Genomic DNA, 21,648 nt, shown 5'->3' on the forward strand with positions numbered 1-21,648 from the left:
GGAGAAAGTTTACAGTGGAAAACCAAATACCCCTTATGACACCTGTGTGATGGGGGACCAGCAATAAATAGAAAAGCGTAAAGCATTTTCATGTTTGGACATGCCACATACAGCTCCCGTCTCTCTGTTTTGATTGACATGCACCATCCAGTGACGGTGATCCAACAGTGAGCCCCGTTTGGCTCCTGAAGGGTGTGAAAAAGCACACTTCTCCCTGACCCCGCCGCCGCCTTTGTTGCTGGATTGATTTAGCAGACGGAGGCAGATCAGATGAGTGTGACTCCTGCTGCTCATCCATCCAGCACACAGACAGACAGAGAAACCATGACGCGGTCCTGAGCTCCACCCCTTTTACGCACCGACTTTACAGTCCTCACCCTGCTCACTCCTGCCTCACTTTAAACTCTGACTTGTGGTGGGAGAGCACACTTTGCTGGATTACACACATCCATCACAGGAGTACTGGTTTAATTTTTCCCAGAGCTGTAAGGCTCAACAGACGAACGCAACATGGGGAGCAGGGTTTCATGTGTCCCCGAGAACAACTTCAGATCCTCCAGCAAGAGTTTCATTCGCAGGAACAGGTGAGGACACCTGTCCAGGTGTGGGCATGGCACTTGTGCCGCTGTGAGCACACGTAATGTGCTTGACTAGCGCATGTTTCAAACCTTACATTACAGATCAGAGAAGTCTCAGGGGTTGGGTTGAAGAGTGAAAGAGAGGTTGTGAATTTTGTCAGATTTAGGTTCGGATCAAATGGTGGAACTGGATAGTTCTGGAGTCATGATGAATGAGTGGTTGGTGTCAGTGATACTGTTCAAATTTTTGTGTAGATGTTCTAGTACCAGCTGTCTGAAAATGGGATTCTCTGTTTCAAAACATTTCATGACATGAAATCTGTTCTTTTTGTAATTTAAATGATAATTTCTGGTTTAAAATTGGAAACATTTATAATAACATTTTCTAAATGCTCTTACTCAAATGCTTCAAGAGGTTACCAACATCATGGGGTTATTTTTGTCTCATTCTTGGTTTCTGTAATCTACCTGGATTATGTCTGGGCATGTCACAATCCTGTTTGTTTCAATTAATTCTGATTTGTGACTATTTCTAACAGCTGAAAGATAATTAGTTTGTTCACATATATCGATTTTATAGTTTTATGAAAAAAAAAAACGTTTTTGGAACCAAAATGAACTCAAACAGCTTCTGAGTGGGGGGATTTTTGTCCAGCACCACTAGTTGATTCAGTAGTCTAAGGTTTTAGTGTAACTGAATCATGCAGCACTTCGGTATTCCCCAAAGAAAATAGGAGTGATTGGTGCTGAATGTCAAGGCGGTGAGTCGGATAATCCCGGGCTGTGCAAGTTCACTGCCTGTCTATTATTTACAAGATATTCTTCTGTCACTTTGCAACCACAGATTGCATCAGAGTGTTGCTTTCATGTTTAAACAGTTCAATGTTGTGCTAAAGGGACTGGGATCATTCACTTGGCTCCCATGAATGATTAATGTTGGACATGGACTTCCTGATTAGACCATCCTTGACTCCCACCATGAAAACAAAAGACTGTCTTGTTGCACATGGAGGACACTGCCACACAAATGTGCGGAAAAGCTGATAGACTCTGCACTGAGTGTAAATGCAACCCCACCCCCTGTCCCCTCGCCTTATCTTTGGTGTGATAGTGCTTCCTCGTGGAGATGGGACATTGATGCAAAACAAAACGCTGCATTGAATGCTCATTTTACTATGCCTGTGTGTACTATCAGGCACACAAGACCTGATTGTTCTTATCATTGAAATGACTGTCACTGATGAGGGACAAAGACGGGAGCTCCGGTTGACCCACAGAGGCTTCACATGCGGTGGGAAAACATCTGACATACTGAAGCTAAAGAGTGAATTAACTTCCACATCCACACGTCACAAGACAACAGTGGAGAACAATGAATGACAATGCATGTGAAATGCTTCGTTCACACTTCAGCTGGGATGTAAACTAGCTGCTTACACCGTAAACAATGGAGATTAAGTTGTAACGAGGTTTATTTCTCTCATGAGCAGCAGTCGTCTGTTTCGCAAGAAGAATCCCCAAGAGGGACAGGAGAAGTCAAACAGCATCATCAACATCCCGTACATAACCTCACCCACAAAGGTAAGAGGTTACTTCAACTGCCATGGTTTTAAAAGTGGGATTAATTGTCATGCACAGTTAAGGTTGAATTAAACTGATGCCTTTTAATACCACTGCAAGCATCAACCCTTTCGTTCATGTTGTGTGTGGTTGCAGAAAATGTCTCCTGAAGACCTTCGGACGATCAAAAACATCGAGTGGAACCCTCCGTTTCCTTACGATCCCGTCAATGGTTGGAAAAAGAGCAGCATCAACGTGAAGAACTACGGCCGGATGATTCACAGCTCCAAAGTTCGTTTTCGCTTCCTGCACTGCCAGGTGAGAGAAACAATGTCACTTTTTTTGTAACTGCATGATGACATATCCGGAAAGCAACTGTACAGGAAAACAAGTATAAAGCTTTGTTTTCCTAGTCGTGGTTTTTACACAATGACCAAGCCTCTTGTGACACATCGTGCCAGTCATGCATGCACAGTAGGTGAGATCGAAATCCCAAAAGCCCAGGTGAGGAGGGACAGGATGTTGCTCTGAAGTGAACTGAAACTCAGTTGTGTTTGACGTGGTGGCTAGCTATGAATAATCCAATCCGTTTCCCACAGAGGGGGACTGCAGCCTGTGTTTAGACTTGCTTGCTTCTTCGGGAGTTGTGAAACATCCCCGCAAAAGAACCTCGGGGTAAAGAGAGTTCCTCCGATTGCTTGGACTGATAGAGAACAGAGAACACGCCGGCTCCTTTCTGTGGGAACTGCAACTTTTCCAATGCCGTGACACAACAGTGCTGTCACACAGAAGAGGGAAAAGATTGATGGACGGAATGGCGTCATCGAGGCTAAAGAACACATTGTATCATTCAAAGAGAAAAACATTACCATGCATATATACTCATTTGCAAGTCAGATAATAACTGAACATTAGGTTAGGAAAATTAGAATAAATAATGGTTAGTTAAGTTTGTAATAACATATTTTTATTATGCATTAATCTGTTTCCCTTGTGTTTTTTTTTACTTTTCCTGCAGGATATACATGACTGCTACTTGGATCTCTTTGAAACACATCTTCATTTTGTCTCCAACAACCCAACAGGACTCACATACCAGGCAAGAATTTCCTTCGAACTGCTTCTCTGCCTCAGGATGTTTTGTTTTATACGTTTTATGTTGTGTCATTATAAATCCTGATGTGCCCCTTGACAACCAGAACTCGTAGGTAAACTAAAAGCATGAATTTGTTTTTTTTCATGTGCCTCATAAAACAAGAAAAGCCATTAATCACAGATTTATTATGCCTGCTGAGAAACTCGAGGCTGTGCTGAAAAGAGACAGCCAAGCACCTGTGCAGTGTTAGTCAGACCGCAGATGACCTCAAACAGAAGACAGACATGAATATATCTGCGACTAAGTTAATAGGAGTATGATGAACTTTTGTTTGTGTGTGTGTAGGGGACTCTTCCACTGAAAGAACTCACCATTTGCAACGTACAACAGAACTGCAATCACAGTCAGCCCCAAGAATTCACATTCCAGATAAACGGTAAGTTTGTCTGCAATGAAAAGAAGCCAAGTGAAAGCCCGCAAAGTCAGGAAAAACATGAGAAGAAATTCAAACTTTCACAAGAATTATTGGTAAATGTATGATTTAAAAAGTCACAATTTTAGTAGGAGAAACTCAATTTTTTTTAAAGTTGTAAAAAAGTATAGCAGTATTAGCAAGATTTTTGAGCAGTGTAATGTTCATCAGATTTCTTTGCAACTTAAATGAAATCTTTGTCTTTGTTGAAACATTTTAAAAGCTGAATATAGAATTTTATTTTTTTTAAAAAGCACGTCTTTCTTGTAAAAATACGACTTTTTGAAGCAGAAATTTGCAAATTTGTTCTTAAATTGTGGAATTTTTTTGCAGAACTGTTTTCAGAAGTATTCACAAAACTTTATTTCTCACATATTTGTTAATTCTTCCTTTTTATGTTGACGTTAATACTCAGTCACACGTTTCCCCTTTTCAGTCAAAATTTTAGAACAAATCCGCCATCTAAAGCTTTCTATGTTATCACATTCCTGTGATTCAAATGTGATGTGACCCTCCTCACCTTTTCACCTTTACTCAAAACCCAGACTAACTAGAGCTGGGCCCCTTTCACCTCGGGTCATGGGGGGTAAACCGGCCTTGAAGGCCCGGCTTGTTAGACAACAGGTGCACTTCAGTCAGCCAGCTGTCGTGCAGAAAAGCCCCGATATCACTCCTAGCCTTGTCACTTCATATAATCTATGGCACTTTCTAAATGCTGCTCAGGTTGAAGCTCTCTGTGGAATAAAGGTATGGCACCTAAAAAAACACACTGGGGATTTAACATCGAGAAGGTTTTAGTCCTTGCCTGGAAAGAAAACTAAAAAAAAGTTTGTCTTCTGTGCTCAAATATCCTCATTATTATTATTGTTCTGACACTTTTACTGTAAAAACATCAGTAGTCTTTGGTGTTTTGTTATCATCAAACTGGTTTTGGAATTCCCCAAATCCAGCCAGTTTTTTTGGAGGATAGTATTTCAACTATGGTATTTTCGTCATTAGGTAAATACCTAACGCACAAGAGGGAAAGAAAGCTTATTTAGCTTCCAGGAGGTATCACAGACAGGAAGCATGTAAAAAAACATGATGATATTCTGAGTCAAGTGAGAGATATGATGTAGGTGTTTCCTCTGTGAGAGCTTGGCTCGCTCAGGAGGATGTGTAAGAATTCCTGGAAGTTCTGGTTTTAGATTAATGTGGCTGATGATTTATGCATTTAAAAAAAAAAGAAAAGCTAATGACCTGTGGAGCAAAGATTTTTAAATGCCTCTGTAATAAAAAAAACTGGAAAAAGCTACAAGGTTTGGAAGAATTTAACTTTAAGTGGGAGTCTTGGGTCAAGTTCTGTAATCAAGAGCTGGCTTTACCAATTAATACATCAGAGTTGCTGGTTTTTGGGGAGTTGTGAACACTCAAGCTACCCCTTAAGACAATTAGAGCTTACAGTATCTGTGCTGTTATCTGTGGTATGACCGCGAAAGGCAGATCATCCCGTTCATTCCTCTTGAGTAAGCACTCTGCAGGAGTAAAAGCGCCCCTATCCTTAGATGCCAAACACACCAAGAGAGGCTTTTTTGTTTTTTTGTCAGGACAAAAAGAGCTTGGGTTAAAATTTATGAAAGCCTGTTGAGAAAATGTAATTATTTTCTGCCTTATAATTTACTTTTCTACCCGTCAGGTGTCAGCCTTAACTCCATTATTGTCTACTGTGCCAACCAAAAAGAAATGGACTACTGGTTTGGCCTTCTAAAAGACAACATCGAGGCCAACGGAGGGACTGCAATTACGCCTGAAACCTACACAAGAATGAGAGTAAGCTCAAAAATGTACACGAAGGAAGTAAAATTCCACATTCCACTGCAACGTTGCATGCTGCCTCACTGAGACAGGTTACTGGGACACTTCATTGGATCTCATCCATCTTGTTCCTCTGCTTGCTGTGGCAAGTATAAGAGCCTGTTTCTACACTCAAGTCAGCGCAGTTGCTTTATAATCCACTGGGCAGATTAGCCTTTTTCAACAAGTCTCAGTAAAACAGGACATGTTTGAATGTGTAAAGGTGGTAAGTCATGTGGGTCATTGCTAGCTTTTTTTTTTTTTTTTTTGAGGCTTGGAGGGAGCGGCCTTGACCGCATCAGGGGTTGCATCAAACTAACTCTCACATCTTTGCGGATTAAAGTGCTAATTTTACACGCACAGGTGGGGAAATGTGATGAAACACAAACTGTGTTGTGTTATGAGTGAAAAAAAACAACTTGAATGACAGTATGACAAAACCAAGCATTTTGATTGGTTTAACCATCCCACCAGACCTTGGGTCACTTTTTTTTTTAGATCTTTTCGTTTAACTTCCCTTATTTGTGTGTCTTTATCATAGATACATCAGAGTTCTGAAGGAAGAGAAGAGCTGAGGAATTCCATCTACAGAGAGCCCATCTATGAATGGGAGGGCTCTCAGCGGGACAGCCTGGGTCAGATCACTTATGTCACCAAAGTTCGATTGCAGCATCTGCCCTGCCAGGTACGGCTGGACTGCTTCTTACTGGAAGTGAATCACCAACATCCATTTGCACATTTATGTAACTGTACAGACCAGCTGAACCTAAGCTGTGACACATACTTATTTTCCAAATAAAGGATTTTTTTTTCACACGCTGATAAAAAGCAGGATAACGTCAGCTGTAACACCAGGTGACTCACAAAGTCTTCAGATTGCACAGAGCATACATGTCCTCAATACAATATACGGAGGGAGTGCAAAGGGTGGAGCATGCCAGTAAAGCAGCAAGCTTCCCAAAGTATATCTTTATTTTTCTTGCAAAAATGTACATTCGAACCAGCTGACAAAACTGTTTAGTCCACCTATCCAAGTGAGACAACCGCCTCAGAAAAACATGCTGGAACAGTTTCAGAACAGAACATCAGTCACGAAACTGCATGGATATCTGTTATCTGTGAGCTGCAGCAGCTCAGTTGGTATGATTTAGGCCAGGGTGTGTAGGAGGCATTTGTTCGGCTCACGCAGTGACTCGACTTACCTCACAGCTGGAATGTCAGCTGTCTGTCCAGACACACCCACAAAGAGCAAAGAAACATAAACTCTCCCTGTCTGCCACACCTTCAAAATGCACCTCAAACTGGTTCATCTGAAGATCTTTGAAAGGCTTCAAATATGTCCTTCAACAAGATACTAAGTTTAATCTTTTTCAGTAGGTCTACATAGTTGCCTTTGTCTTCTTTCTAGTCTTCTCTTAGCTGAAGTTATCAGGGCCCGATTTCTTATCTATAAAGCATGTATTTCAACATTAATACTTCAAACATTTTGAAAATAATAATTTTATGCATGTGTAGAATCGCTTTGAACTGTATTTACATTAAATTGTAGAAATGTCAGTCTTAATGTGGCTTTACAGTGCAACAAACACAAAAAATATAAATGCTAATAAGGATGTTGGCCTGCAGGAACAGAGCGACAGACTGCTGGTGATGTATCCTTCAACTCTGATCATCTTATCTGAGGAGAGCGATGGCCTCTTCTATAAGGTACCAGTGACCTTCCATCCATAAACTTGAAAATGTGTGTTAATCCAGTTTTGTTTTTGCTTTTGTTAAAGGGACTTGTATTAAAAAAATCTTTTCTGATCACAGGGAAAACTTCCACTCAACATGATCACGGTCACGACGCCTTGTCAAGATGTCAAGCCTAATACCTTCATGATTGAAGGTAAGTCTGTCTTTTAGCGTGTTTCCACACCACTCTAGTTGTTTTCTCGAGCAGTCCACTTTGTGCAGGCCCGTGTAAAAATTAGACTATTGGTCCACTTGCAGGTAAACCCTGATGCAGTTCACTACAGTGTGAACACATACAATTTAGTGAACCAAACAGCTAAAGAACACAAAATATGTGGCGTAAGGCTAATTCATTGTAGCCAGAAAATCGCATTTGTAGAGCACTAATCACACATAAACAAGACTGGAAAATGTCTCTTCATGCAGTGAGGTAGCGCTGGAACTTTTTTATTAATCAAGACACTGTTTCAGCTATGTAGCAAGTTTCCTTCCTTTTTTATTACTCCTCCAGCATCTCCAGCTTATCCTGCTAAAGAAACCTTAGAGAGAAATGGAAGACGCTTAAATGAGTGCACATTCCCATGCATGTTTTATGCTAAGTGTCAGTTTTCCTTCCCTTCTGGCGTCAAAGAGTGTAACCCCTGTGAATGAGATAGTTTTATCCCCCCTGAATGACACTCTTACTAAAGCACATTCCAGTGAGGAAGTGGACCAAACGAAAGGCTTTGTTCACCCCCTCTTCTCTCACCAGGGAAGCTGATCAACTCCATAGTAGTGTCCTGTCTGGACCGGAGCGAGTTCTGTCAGTGGATACAGCATTTGAAATCTGCTGATGTGCCCGTCATGACCCCCCCACCCCCAGTTTATGACATCATCTACACGCCAACATCCACAGAGGTAAGTGATTTATTTTAAGGACAGAAATTGGAGGTCCCTAGTCCCGTTGGCAACAAATTACTATCTATTTGAGCTGAACATAAATACATGTGTTTGTTTAAATGAATTTAGACATAAAAGCCCTTTTGTAAAACTGAATTTGTGCATGCATCTGGGACTAAACTGTGAAGCATACTTTTCATTTTCATCATAAATAAATGTTTTTCCTTACACGTTTAGGGTCCAAAGTTTGATAGATGGAGCGGAAACAGTCAAGTAAGAGTGGAGTCCAACTTTGGCCAGTCATCAAGTACTCATGGGTCCCAAAACCTTCAGCCACCTATGAGTGATGGAAACCCCCTGTCTCTAGGATACACTGAACCACTCTGTGTGAGTGAAGCTATGTGCTTCTGCAGAAATATTAGCTTTTTGTATTTATTAAATAGATATATGAATTCAAACGTGTAATGGGATGTAGTCGTGATGGTGAAGCTGAGCAACACAATTCTTTCCCAAAGATTAATTTTGATCAAGATCAGCTTAATGAATTGAAAAAAAAAACACATTCTTGGTGAAACCTTTCCGTAAACAGCAAAAAGAAAAATATATATAAAAAAATTTGGAGAAAGAAAAAACATCAGCAGGAAAAAGTTAGCCTGTTAACTTCTGAAGTCTTCAGATGTTCTCTGGGTTATCAGCATGTTTGAGTGAACTCCTGTGGGAGTGGGGGTTGGTGTTTTCTGTCAGACGGTCCAATTAGCTTAAAAAGAGTTGAGAGGCCAGAAGAAATGTTGCTGCTCAACGTCTGACCTGAACCACCACTCTGCCAATTCTTTGAAGGAGCCCTTCTTCCCTCACATTTAGATAACTTTATCAAAAATATGTTCCTGCAGATAGAGAAACCCTTCTTTAATATTTGCTCTTAATGACTGTGGCTCCGTCTCTTGCTCTATCTGACATTTTTTTCTCCCCACAGTACCACTCCAGCCGTCCTTCCTCTACTGAGACTGCCAGACTGGGCAGTAGAACCAATAGCATGTCCTCACAGACGAGGCAGGAGCATCGGCCTTTGTCAATACGCTACTCCTCCCCCCAGCAGAGCTCCTACCAGCAACCTGCAGACACATCGGAGCTTTACAGCACACCTTACCGGAACAGCCCACAGCGACTTGAGAAATCCCCACTGGTCAAGGTGATTCAGTCTGCCGTCAGAGCAGATAACCAAATATTTCCTCACCTTCATCGCCATTTAGGCAGATTCTAAAATAGACATGCAAAGCTGATAAAAAAATAACAGATGGAATGATGTCTGAATTTATGCAAACCTAAATTGAAAGATAAATCCACCTAATGGTGTATTAAATGATGTCTATCACTGTTAAAAATATTATCTAGATCCATCAAAGGAGATTTTCTGAGCTTTGTTTCTGCAAATCAAGACAAAATATGATCTGATGTTGCCACTTGAGTTGACTTTCTTTTTCTGTTTGGATCTTCTGTGATCAGTCAAACAGCTGGAGCACACCACAGACGTCCTTGAACTATTCCCTGAACCCCCCGCAGCGCCACTCAGCGAACCCGCGACAGCTACTGTCGCCTTTGTACGACGAGCCCTGCAGTCCAGAAATCTACTCCTTGGAGGAGGCTAGAGAGGTAAGTGGGTCACCGAACTGGATCTACAGTGTTTGTTTACAGCTCCACAGCCTGGCAGTGGAATTTTTTAAGTCTTAAATCTTTTAATAATGTTGCATCAATACTAAATGCAACTTTGTCTGACTCATAAATTACAAAATAACAACAACAAAAATAGCAACAATACGACTTTTTAAAAGGTTTTCATTGCATTTTGCCCAGGAAACTTAATCTCTCTGGTGTCCTATGGTGTAGTGGTTGGGACCCTGGTTCAAATCCCTGCTGGCTCTTTTTTATTTGGAATTTGCATGTTCTCCTTTTGCATGTGTAGGTTTTCTCCAAGCACTCCGGTTTCCTCCCACAGTCCAAAAATAGGCTTTATAGGTTGATTAGCAATTTTAAAGTTTTCCCTTTGGTGTAAATGTGAGTGCGTGTGATTGTCTGTCTCTGTGTGGTCCTGCAATAGTCTGATAACTGTCCAGTGTGTCTCCTACTTCTGTCCAACATTAGCTCAGTATATTCCAGTGCTCTGGTATAGAATTGGATTGGTCGTTTTATTCTAAAGATGGGCTTGCTTGCTGTATTTTTTGTAAATTTCACATCCATCTCCATTTTCTAATAGCTAAGCTGGCAGGAGCCGATTCAGCATCAGCCCCTCTACCACCAGAACGTGCAGCTCCACCCCTCCTCCTTCCAACTCTGCAACCCACCAATGGGTAGACGCTGTGGGAAAGGCCCTGCTGAGACGGACGCGTCTTTAAGGGAAGCAGAGCAGCGAGCACAGGCTGTGTTGAAGTTAAAACTTCTGCCTGTTCCCGGTCAAGTGCAGGAGCAGGTGAGACAAACAAAGATCTGGATCTTCCAGGACACTCTGGGCACTGGAATGCTGTAGTTCAAAGAGCTACAGCCATTACCCCGTGACCGTGAAGCAAGTTTATGTACTTGCTCTGTGGGTGATTTTAAAACAAAAACTAGAGATGAAACACATATTTGAGAGTACTTGTTGGAGTTCATGTCAGGGACTGACTTCCTTTCACATGTGTTAACAGATGCATCTCCCATCAAGCTCTGCCAGAAGCAACACTCAGATGTCTTACTCATACTCACCAGGTAAGAGTTAAAAGAATGCAGATCATACCCAAGATAACTTCAAACATGTTTAACAAGTACGACTTAATTAACGTTAAGTTGATAGTTGAAAGTGTTTCAATGAGAAACAGTGAATACATCCTCGGATGGATAACTGCTGCCTCGTCTTTCATTACAGAAGTGAGCTTTAAACCACAGCAATGTGAGCAGGTTTCTCAAAATACAGCCAAAGATAAAAAGAAAAAAAAAGTGCAATTGAATGCATTTCCATTAACCTGTTTTAAGCCTTTTAATGGTTTTTATGAAGTCTGTTTGGATTTCTTAAAGACCCATTCAGGTGAAAATTGTGTTTTTGGAATTCATTCGTTGTGAATCTGCAGCAGATGAAAAATGCAGTTGAAGGAAGAGTGCAGTTGGACCATAGAAGCTACAATCAGCAGGCCTCAAGCTCCCTGCTCTGCTCTGTTCTGATGCATCCACCGAGCTGGGATCTGGCTCAAAGCTATATGCTTGGACAGCTCTGATGTTGCTCATCATTTTTGTTGCACTACTCATGCTAGGTCAGGGGGGTAAGGGGCTATAAGATAGCAGGAGAGAATGTAAACAGATGGGTGACGGGATTTGGGGGTGGGCTTACTCTGTGCCAATAGTTCCTCCCACAACTCATAAATTTCTAATGAATTACTGCTGCTCTGCAGAAACCATGTCGTAGAAAATGAAAATTTTTTAAATTTTGGTTAAAAACGGCATAATCACAATTAAAAAGATCAATGGGATCGCTTTAAAATTAGCTCTATAAATGATTGATATGGGACTTTAGGAGAAGGAATAAAGAAGACAGATTTACAACTTACAACTTATGCTTAAAGAGAGTCCCACAAATCTAAATGTATTTCTGATGAGTTCTTAAGCATGTTTTCACCAAATTATTGTGTCTTTTAGGCTGCATGTTCATGTGTTTACAGTAAAGAAAGAAGCCAGGTGGTGTTGCAATGACATGTTACAGATTTTCAGCAGCAACATAATCATATAAGTCATCATAGCTGACGTTTGGACTCTGTCCAAGATTATAAAGCCACAAAGCAATGAGTCTTTCCCTGCTTGAAAGTAAAAAACCTGTGAATCTTCTTTATTTCTTATAGATCGCCATTCGTACCTTGAACCCAGAGAACCAGATGACCAGGAAGTGGACTATGACAACATTTGGGAATTTGACAATGAGACTGGAATGATTCAGCCGGCTTCTGGAATTTCAGCGCAGTGGACAGGATTAAACTTTGGGGCCCAAGGCCTTGGTGCCATGGCGACCCAGCAGAAATGGCCATAAAACAAAACAGTCATCCGGCACTCGTCTGGACGTGTGGAAACAACAGATCGCTATCAGCCGGATCATAAAAGCCAACTCGTTCATCCAGCATTGCTCCCGGTGTGTACAGTGTGAAGCAACAAGTACCAGGAGCTTAAGAAGTTTAAGAGTAAAAAAAAAAGGCAAAATACCATATATATATATATATATATATATATATATATATATATATATATATATATATATATATATATATATATATATATATATATATATATATATATATATATATATATATACACAGTTTATATGTAGCATTCAGTCAAAAGCACACTTAGGTGTGATGTATATATTTTGTATTGCTAATATTATTTTTGTATTTATTGTGCAGCTGCACTGTCAGGGTTCAGTATGCAGTTGTTTACTAATGAGTAGGTTGTTGATTTCACTTTTATGTTTCAATTTTCTTTCTAATTTATTGTAAAACATTCCATTTGTTAGTGTAACAAATTCGCTTTTTTAACTTTTTTTTTAGGTTTATCATGAGACTGTTAATTGACCTGCCTTTAGCTTTTTGTAAAGATAACAATTACTGCTACACAGTACTGACACCCATGTGACTTTTTCACTTATTTAGTTTGAAGTGTTTATTTATATTTGTTAATAAAATTCTAAAAAAGCCATGAGTCTGTCAGAAGCTTTAACTTTGAATATCATTTTGACTATTAAACAATATACATTTTTTAGACGTTAGAATTAGTTTTAAAAAGTGATGCATTAGTGGAGAAATGGCTCTCTTATCACAAATCACTTATCACAAATGCATTCAATGCAAGTTAACATATGTGAATGTGAGTATTTAATTTTGAGCTTTATTTGAAACCAATATGATGATCACTGAATTTGAAAATAAATCTAACGGCCCACAATTTAAATAGCTCTGCTAATAAAATCTAGCAGAGCTTTCATTTTATTTTGTTTTATTTTTTAAAATTTTATGGATCCTCTGGCTGGAAACTTTCACTCTAAAGACATGCACACAAATCTCACATGAGAATTCCAAACTGTTTACAAGCGTTGTTTTTTCCCTTTGCACTCCTTGAAGGGAACTTTTTCATTTTTCATTCTTTTTTCATTTTATAAACCTGATGACAGCTGGGTTTAGCACAGCACCTCTATAAACATGAACACAATGACTCAAATTTAGAGGTTTTAATTCATAAATATTATTAAAATCTGATGCTTCTTCAAGAATTATATGCAAATTTGGCGTGAATGTCATGCTCCACATGAGAATGATAGGTAATTTGGATTTTAACCCTTGTGCTATCTTAGATGACCCCACCCTTGCATTGACGTGTTCTCCCTACCATGACAAAGGTGGATAAAGGTGGAAAGATTTCATGTAATCCATGGACACCAGTGAAGATCACAAATCATTGAAAATAAAAAGGTTCAGAGCACTGTCTAGTGTGTCTAGATGACCCAATTCCCAACGTTAAAGTGCCTAGGATAGTACAAGGATTACACGGGTTACACTGAGGTATACAGTGCATGCTTAGAGGGAACTGAAGCTGTTCAGTTAAGTCCTTCAGCTTTAACATGACTACATACCGCCCTCTAGTGTTTGAAATATTTCATCTAGTAATCTATGGAACATTTTACTGTGAGTGAGCACACCATGAAGACAATACGTAATATTGAGAACACAACAGCTCCCTTTTTCCTGTAATAACTAACTGCACAAAATATTAAAACAGTCAATTTGAAAATGAAAATGCCCTTACATTTATATTTGTCTTAACTATGTAGAAAATTGTCCTCAACTTTAGTTCCAAAGTGGAAAAAAAAATAGCAAAATTCTAAAAAAAAAAAGATGGTGAAATTATCAATAAACTGTTCTTTGCTTCTGTCACGTAAAAGAACAAAATCAGCCAAAAAAACCTTACTCTACAATTTCACAGTAATCAATTTTCCACACTCTCATCAATTACTTTCCTATATAGTCTCTCTTAGGAACAAACTCACAATCCTTAATTACAATCATTTGAAACCAGACATTCTCCATCCTGCATTTGGTCATTTAAAGTTTCAATTCAGTGCTTTCACGTTTCCTGGCTTTTGCCTTAGTTGGATTTAAACTATTACATTCAAAATAAGTTATTCTGTGACCAAAACTAGTGCAAACAAATGTTTCTTTGTTTGATCAGAGGTTGTGTAAAAGTTCACATCTTCGGAAATGGATCATAGATAACAGAGGCAGAGAAATCAAGAGTTTAACTTTGAGTGAGTTTGGGTAACTTCTTCTCACTGGCTGCAGCCTCCACTTTGACGTACTTGCGTAGGTAACGGATGGCTGACAGAGCGCTTACATTTGCCAGCAGAACTGGGGGAAAATAGAAATGAAAGTGAGTCTTCACATTACTTGCAAGATACAAATACAGTTTGCACAAAGATTTACAGGCTATTTGTTAATGACATTTACATTCTCAATTTTTCTGTCTTTAAACTGTATTGTCAGATGTTGATGGAACATAAGCATGAGAACGTGTCATTGGTTTGCAGTTTAGACACAGGATTTCAACCAAGGAAATGATTGGTACTCATAACATGAACACACTTACCCGCCTTCCAAGCATCTCCAACTTGTGGATTTGCAGTTTTCAAGACCCACGAAGCAAAAGCAATGCAAACCAAACACATGTCTGAGTGTTTGAGGGGGAGCAGGGAAGCATCCAACCCTTAAACAGAATTAAAATTCAAATCACCAAGTCGCTTATGAAAATCAGTATGCAGATTTATAAAAGGGGACGTCCACATTACTGACGTACAACACAAGTTTTGACAAAGCTCCAACAACAGATGTTTGCTTTCTCACCGTGTCACCTTCTAAATTCTCACTAATTATGGGTGTTTAGAAAAAATGCATTTAAGTGATTTAATCCAATATTACTCCCAAGATAGGAGTAATATGTCCCCTGCCTTCGCCCACAAGTGGCCGGGATAGGCTCCGGCAGCCCCGTGACCCCAAAAGGGAATAAACGGTAGAAGATGAATGAATGGATAGACATTGACTTTAAAAGCAATGGATTGCTTAGTCTTTGTTTAAATAAATGCAGTATTTTTTTTTTATAATCTATCAAAAATGGTAGTAAAATGTGAAATGAACATCAAATCACATTGAATTGAATTGGCTTGACTACTATTTTGTGGAGTAAACACATAAAAGAGCTTTTTTTAATGATGTAATCGTTGCTTTTGTGACCTTAGAGATGGATTAACCTGAGAGCAAAAACAGAATGAGATCTGCTGAAGTTAAACTAACTGGAGGAGGGGTTTGCATAAAAGCTCTTGATGATTTTGCCAATATAGAATTAGAGGTTTCCAATGGCAGCTTAGAGGGAACACTCATTGAGCAAAGTCAAGTTATCACGTAGTACCATTCCTCCTGTCATCTGAGAATCAGGACTATGACGGTCAGTGAGCAAAGTGTCTGTGTTACAACTTTCCACAAGTGGGGAAAACAAAAAGAGCTTGACTGAAGAGTTCAATTACAGTAGGACGTGTGTCTTCTGAGACTTCCAGCCTAAAGCTTTAATCAACTGTTTCAAGAATCAAGGAATTTTAAATTTTGTTCTACACGTAAATGTTTCATCTAGAGTTCCAGAGGCCTAATCTGTGATCATGAGGATTTAACACATTATTAGATTTTAGGGGGGGGAAGGGGTATGAAGCTTTGGCCCCCAATTTTTGAGTCAATATTAGTATAATAATTGACAAAGATTTAAAAAATCCTCAATACCTTCTTTAACACTTGTGCTATCCTAGGCACTTTAACATTGAGAGTTGGGTCATCTAGACCCACTACACAGTGCGCTGAACCTTTTTTCTTCAATGATTTGTGATCTTCACTGGTGTCCATGGATTACATGAAATCTTTCCACCTTTATCCACCTTTGTCGTGGTAGAGAGAACACGTCAATGTAAGAGTGGGTTCATCTAAGATAGCACAAGGGTTAAGCATTGTAAAAATAACTCAAGCGATTATTCAACATGATATTTTAGCCCCTCAAATTGTTTGCTGCAATAATAAATTTGTTTGAAATACATATTTTTGATTATTTCATTTGTAATAGCTTTCCAATCTGATATTCTCATTTGCCACCCTTCCAAAGTCTTCAAGCCCCCAAAATATTAAATGTTCTAGCTCCGTCACTGCTTGATCTTGGTGATGAGTAACTGTTGGTTCGCCTTAAAATGTTCCATGAAGTCTGAATTAAACATAAGAGATATTTCTCTGCTATGTGTGTCACAGAGAAGTCTAAAGATCTTCGTCTACATGTGCTACATAAAAAACGTTTGCTGTTGGAAGGTAAACTTACTTGGATTCATAACAGTCATTTGGAAGTCTTCATAACTCAATGGCAGTTGCTCTGGTTGTCTGGAGATCCTGTTGTACAGTTCGTAAAGACGTGGATCAGAACTCGTCAGATCTTGATATCCCTTTTCACTGATGGGAGGAGCCTCCCTCAAAGTGGAAGTCTCACTGTGCTGTACAGGCACAAGAGACATGGCGTAGGACTCTTGCTTTTGGCTCTGAGATGCTTTAAAATTAGCATTCCTGAATGAAAGTGACCTCAGAGAGAAAAAATCCTGTTCGAGGTCATTTTCTGTGAAGAAGTCTTCGTACGGGTCTGTGGCAACAGGGGTTAAGCTTGCTCTTTGACTGTACCTGCTCACCACCTTCACAGGACCAAAGAAATCTTCATCATCAGATCCCACCGAAGAGTCCTCAGATGAGGAGGATGCATAGAAATACTCATAGGCCTCAGGAAAGTTTATGTTTCTAGAAGATGAGCGAGAGTAGGAGAAGATCGTGACTGGCCGGTCTTTGGCCTTCTCTTCTGCTGTTGTAAGAGGGTAGAAGAAGCTCTCTGTATCGAACTCGGAGAAAAAATGGTCATATGTTTCAGGTACAGAGTTTCCATCATATGAAAAACTGGATCCTCCATCTGCAGCAGACTGAATGGGAGCTGATGGCTTCTCTCCAAAGACATAGCGAAAAATATTTGGGAGAGAAATGCTGTAGCTTTCTGAAAAAGAAGGTCTGGTGTCTACATCTTTCTTTAGTGCAGAATCCACGGGGAAGTTCTCAATGTTTTTGATTTCTCTTTCTTCTAAGCTTTCTAAAAGATCCCCCTTGTGTGAGAAGCTGCATGTCTCAGATTCCAGAGATGGCAAATTGTGCACACTGATTGTTTTGGAGATCTTTTTGAGGGACTTGTGGGTCATTTCACTAAAAACTGGTTCAGATGTGTCAGCCACAAGTGCCAACATGGCCTTTGGGTAAATACTGGCATCTTGACTCACCAGCACGGGTTCGCACTCCCATGTAACTTCTCTGGGAGAATAGGAGTCTATGGAAGATGAATTCTCAGCTGTTTTCTTCGGTTTCAGTTCATCCATATCGGTGAAAATGTTTGAGTCAGCCTCCTCTTCTTCCTGCACTGGGGGAAGAAAGGTGCTGGGAGCACTTTTTCCGATCTTCCGTAAACCCAGTATGTCATTTATTGTCAGTGTTTCCATCTCACGCCAAAAGGAAGACATAGCAAACACAGATTTCTCTTTGTTTTCAGTTTCACCTGCCGGTTTAGAGACAGCATCTTCTGTTTCAGCCATGGAATTACAAACTGGATCTGGATGGTTTTCGGGTTTAGATGTGACATTCATGTCTTTGCATTTTGACAAGATTTCCAGCTTTTTCTCTGTTAGATCTACAGATTGGTTTTCAGATGATGTTTCTGTCAAGTTGTTTTTTAAAAAAGAATCAGATTTAGTATCCAGACTACAACATGACGAGACATTTGAAATGTCCGAAGGGTTTATCGGTCTGTCTTTCAATAGGGACAAATTGGTTTCTTGGAGGCTGTTGATTCTTAAACCTGACTTGTTTGGTTCTTTAGACAAAATCCTTTCAGATTTTGAGTTTTTTTCTGGTAAAAGATTTGATGTTTTAGCCCCCAATGAAATATCTGCCTGGTTTGTATCTGAAGAGGATGAACTAAAAAGAAGACAGTTTTGGTGAGGTGATGGATTATGTGGAGTTACATTGACAGAGATCACTTCTCTGGAAGTCTTAACTTTGACTGAGCAGGTCTTTGACTCCAGGGAGGAAAATTCTTCACAATGAGAGGCAGAGTTAACATCAGCGAATGCAGACGGAGAAAATGCCGTGATTTCCAGCGTAGTGTTATTGAATTGATGTTTGTCTTGTGAGTCATTTTCCAGTGGTAGTTGGAGCTCAGCCTCACTTTGACGCAGCATTTTTTCATCCCTGCCAATATTTCCATTCTCTTTAGCCAAGAGATTCTTAGCAGCAGATAGTTGATCCTTTTGGCAGACTTCCACTGCAGGGACACATGACTTTAAACTGGATAAAGGCCCAACTGTTTGGACGTCTGCTGCTGTAAAACACTTTGAATTTCCTTGATTTTGTAACCTGGAAGTTTTTATTTTATCAGACAGCTGGAAGGTGTCTGTGTTCAGATCCTGCTTGTGATGTTGTGAAGAATCAGTCACACCTGGAACAATATCTTGGAGCCAGGAGTGTCCGTTCAGCCCAGGTGATTCTTCTACCTGGAGGTTGCTGACTGGATCCTCATAAGGACTATTGCTTGTTGTGGAAATAACACGTCCATTACTTTGATGCAGAAAAGTTGCTGGCTGGCAGTCAGTTGAATTATTCTCAGCTAAGCCTGTTGCTGTACACGTTTTCTGTCTCCTCGTCAACTGTTGGCAAAAGCCGTCTCTAGGTTCAGAGTGGCAGAGCTCTGTCTTTACATCCTTTGAGAACGCATCCTCTGAACATGGACAAAACGTATAGGATGGGCTGATTTGTGGATCATTACATGATTTTCCCAACAAACATAAGCCTGTTTCTTGCCTCGTTGCATGAGTTTCACCATCTGAGTCACTTAAAGCCTGCCTCTCACACATCTTCCCGCCATCGCCTGCCTCCGCACTGAGCCGCCTCCTTTTTCTCCTCTTTCTCTTGATTGATGCAGAGGGAGACGATTCCTGGCTGGGGGTTTGTTCCCCTCTCATGCTGCATTTTTTACGGAGAACAACTTGACTCATCAGCAAACCTTCCAGGGTTGCATCATTGACATTTGTGTCCATTTCCACAGCATGGAACAGTGAGGTTTCTGTTTGGACCTGAGACTGATTCCAGTGAATTACCTCATTTACCTTGGTTTCTGTGCAGTCTTCTTCTGTAATGAATAACTGTGTTTTGGTTAATTTGCAGGTCTTGAATTCTAAGTTATGGCAAGCTTCTGGTTCAGAAGAAATGTCAGATTCAGCTTCAGTTTTTTTTATAGTGGTGTTGACAGGTTTAGTGGTCTCTTTGCCAGCAGCTGTTTCACCCCTGGCAGGCAGAGTGTTTAACTCTGGGAAGTTTTTTGGCAAAGTGGTCCTCCTGGCTTGTTGCCCGTCATCACTCCGCTCCTCCTTTTGTGTTGCCTCCCTGCTGTTTCCAACTCTTGCTTGGCTTGGCCCAGCCTCCGTGAGACCCTTCAGCCTTTCAAAAAACATATTGACAGACTGTAGATGTGTGTCTTCCTCACTGTCCGAGAGAATGCTCTCAACTCCACCAGTGCCGTGTTTACCAAGGCTGCTTTCCACAGGAGAGCCCTGGTGGAATAGCGGGCCACCATTAGGGGGGTCACTTGTTAAGTTGCCCGGTGCCGAGTTGACCTTTTGGGGTTTCTTGGCAAGAAAGGACCCTCTATCATCTAGATCACTCATTCCTGAGTCATCCACACCTGCTAAAGAAGGGGGGAGTAGATTACACTCCTCACACTCTGCAAAGAAACGCTCCCAGTCACGGTCACAGACCTCCACACTGAATTCAAAGTCCTCCATTTCGTTTGGGAAGGCGACTACCTGGGAAATAATACAAAGATCTGTAACCCAAAATATGTCATTTTCTGGCTGTTCCAGCATGTTTCAATGACTAATTCTCAAAAAAAAGAACAATTAAACAATTTGAAGGCAGTAAATACTCAGTTAAGCCATGACATAAATAAAATGACAGATTTTAAGGCAGGATATTAGGATTTATGTATACGGTGAATTCATATATTTGAGAACTCAGAAAACATTAAATCTATTACAAAGAATGTGTGTTTTTTTAGCCAAACGTATCATTAATCGCTTTTTTATCTAATTCAACATTGAATTGAGATGTTTTATTAGAGTATCCAAATTAACAGCAAGTTAAACAAACTTTTGAAACTGAAATGGGTTGAAGATCTGCAGTAAGTAATAATAAACTTTATTACAGACTCAAGATCCATTTGCCACAAAATGCAAAAAACATATAAAAGACTTAAAAATAGAACACTCAAACAAGTATAAGAACAATGACATAAAAAGTATTTATGAAAAATAAACAATGTCAAAAAAATATAAAAATCAATGACATAGGAATATAAAAACAATGACATAAAAGTATAAGAACAGTAAAATAACCAGGTATCATGAACTTAATAAAAAGACTAAAACTGCTGACTAAAAAAATAAATTTAAAAAAACTTAAAAGTTTATAAGACGACTGGACCAAAACCTCCAAATACTGGATTGGTATCTAAAAGTGCTGTGCTTTACATTGGTGAGAGTTAAAATGATTTCATTATTTGAAGCAATAAGACAATAAAAATAAAACAAAACGCTTGGAGAGTAGTAACTCTAGCACCAACAAACAAACTGTTTGCACTGCGCCACCGAGGCTGTTTTAATAAAATCCTTAGGGCATCATTATAGGCTACTTGTAGCTTCCTCATGCTGGATGCCCTATAATTTGTCCACAGGTGGGCAGTATACAAAGGTGTGCAGTAAGTTTTGAATAAAAGAATTTTAAGATAGTCTGAGCACGAATAAAACCTACGTGCAAGCGTGTAGCCTTGCTCATAATATTCAGTGAGTTGTGCTCTGCTTGCACATGCTAACAGCCTTCCTACCTGTCCTGTCCTGCTTCAGCTGGACTCCAGATCCATGTGAGGAAGTCCCAGGAGCAGCAGGCTCCCCACTCTGGTGGACTATCTTGTGCATGTTCATGCAGCACAGCAAACCCCATGATTTGTTAAATATAGAGCGGCGCTTCAGATCACGTAATACACGCAGTGTTCTCACAGCAGCCATCTCCAACAGAGGTGTAATGTTTCTAAACTTTAAATAGACCCCCCCCAGCAAGCTGCTGCTGCATTACTTACACAAATATATTATAATATTATTCGGTTTGACAACTTTAAGTTAGGACAGCTGATAAAACATGTGTTTATATACCTACATGAATTAATTCATGCCTCCCTTGTGTTGGAATTTCTCAGGATAGTTATACAAAATCTGCAGTAGCTCCTGCAGTCACAGTCCTGACAGTGGATACAACTGTGGCACCTCTCAAATGTGGGTG

The 21,648-nt window shown here is 40.0% G+C and overlaps 2 protein-coding genes across 3 annotated transcripts; one reads left to right on the plus strand and one right to left on the minus strand.

Annotated features, from left to right (window-relative positions):
* The first annotated feature begins 268 nt into the window (after positions 1-268).
* Positions 269-12,857, plus strand: plekhn1 (pleckstrin homology domain containing, family N member 1). Its single transcript, XM_004070666.5, has 16 exons — positions 269-584; positions 2,069-2,159; positions 2,295-2,456; positions 3,157-3,237; positions 3,580-3,670; positions 5,382-5,515; positions 6,081-6,224; positions 7,166-7,246; positions 7,352-7,427; positions 8,025-8,170; positions 8,390-8,539; positions 9,126-9,341; positions 9,656-9,802; positions 10,404-10,616; positions 10,831-10,891; positions 12,013-12,857. Exons 1-16 carry the CDS (start codon positions 511-513, stop codon positions 12,195-12,197), a joined length of 2,052 nt encoding a protein of 683 aa, XP_004070714.1. The 5' UTR covers positions 269-510; the 3' UTR covers positions 12,198-12,857.
* A 516-nt stretch (positions 12,858-13,373) lies between these two features.
* perm1a (PPARGC1 and ESRR induced regulator, muscle 1a) lies at positions 13,374-21,384 on the minus strand. Of its 2 annotated transcripts, XM_078950723.1 has the most exons (5): positions 21,197-21,282; positions 20,073-20,120; positions 16,559-19,999; positions 14,801-14,917; positions 13,374-14,562 (listed from the first exon to the last, which is right to left on the minus strand). In XM_078950723.1, exons 3-5 carry the CDS (start codon positions 19,980-19,982, stop codon positions 14,453-14,455), a joined length of 3,651 nt encoding a protein of 1,216 aa, XP_078806849.1. In that variant the 5' UTR covers positions 19,983-19,999; positions 20,073-20,120; positions 21,197-21,282; the 3' UTR covers positions 13,374-14,452. The 2 variants fall into 2 exon arrangements, with proteins under 2 accessions (XP_078806849.1, XP_020560233.1); XM_020704574.3 differs by having other exon boundaries at positions 16,559-20,120; positions 21,197-21,384.
* Positions 21,385-21,648: the final 264 nt, after the last annotated feature.

This window comes from Oryzias latipes, chromosome 7, assembly GCF_053564925.1.
Source record: "Oryzias latipes strain Hd-rR chromosome 7, Olatipes_Hd-rR_3.1".
NCBI lineage: Eukaryota > Metazoa > Chordata > Actinopteri > Beloniformes > Adrianichthyidae > Oryzias > Oryzias latipes.

Excerpts from the sequence above, each read along its gene's own strand:
- plekhn1 (XM_004070666.5), top strand. The coding sequence starts at position 511 with ATGGGGAGCAGGGTTTCATGTGTCCCCGAGAACAACTTCAGATCCTCC. Across the intron at positions 7,247-7,351 it reads GCGATGGCCTCTTCTATAAG|GGAAAACTTCCACTCAACAT; the intron begins GTACCAGTGACC and ends TTCTGATCACAG. Across the intron at positions 9,803-10,403 it reads CCTTGGAGGAGGCTAGAGAG|CTAAGCTGGCAGGAGCCGAT; the intron begins GTAAGTGGGTCA and ends ATTTTCTAATAG.
- perm1a (XM_020704574.3), bottom strand. The coding sequence starts at position 20,099 with ATGGAGGACTTTGAATTCAGTGTGGAGGTCTGTGACCGTGACTGGGAG. Across the intron at positions 14,918-16,558 it reads AATGACTGTTATGAATCCAA|GGTTGGATGCTTCCCTGCTC; the intron begins GTAAGTTTACCT and ends ATTCTGTTTAAG. Across the intron at positions 14,563-14,800 it reads TGGAGATGCTTGGAAGGCGG|TTCTGCTGGCAAATGTAAGC; the intron begins GTAAGTGTGTTC and ends ATTTTCCCCCAG.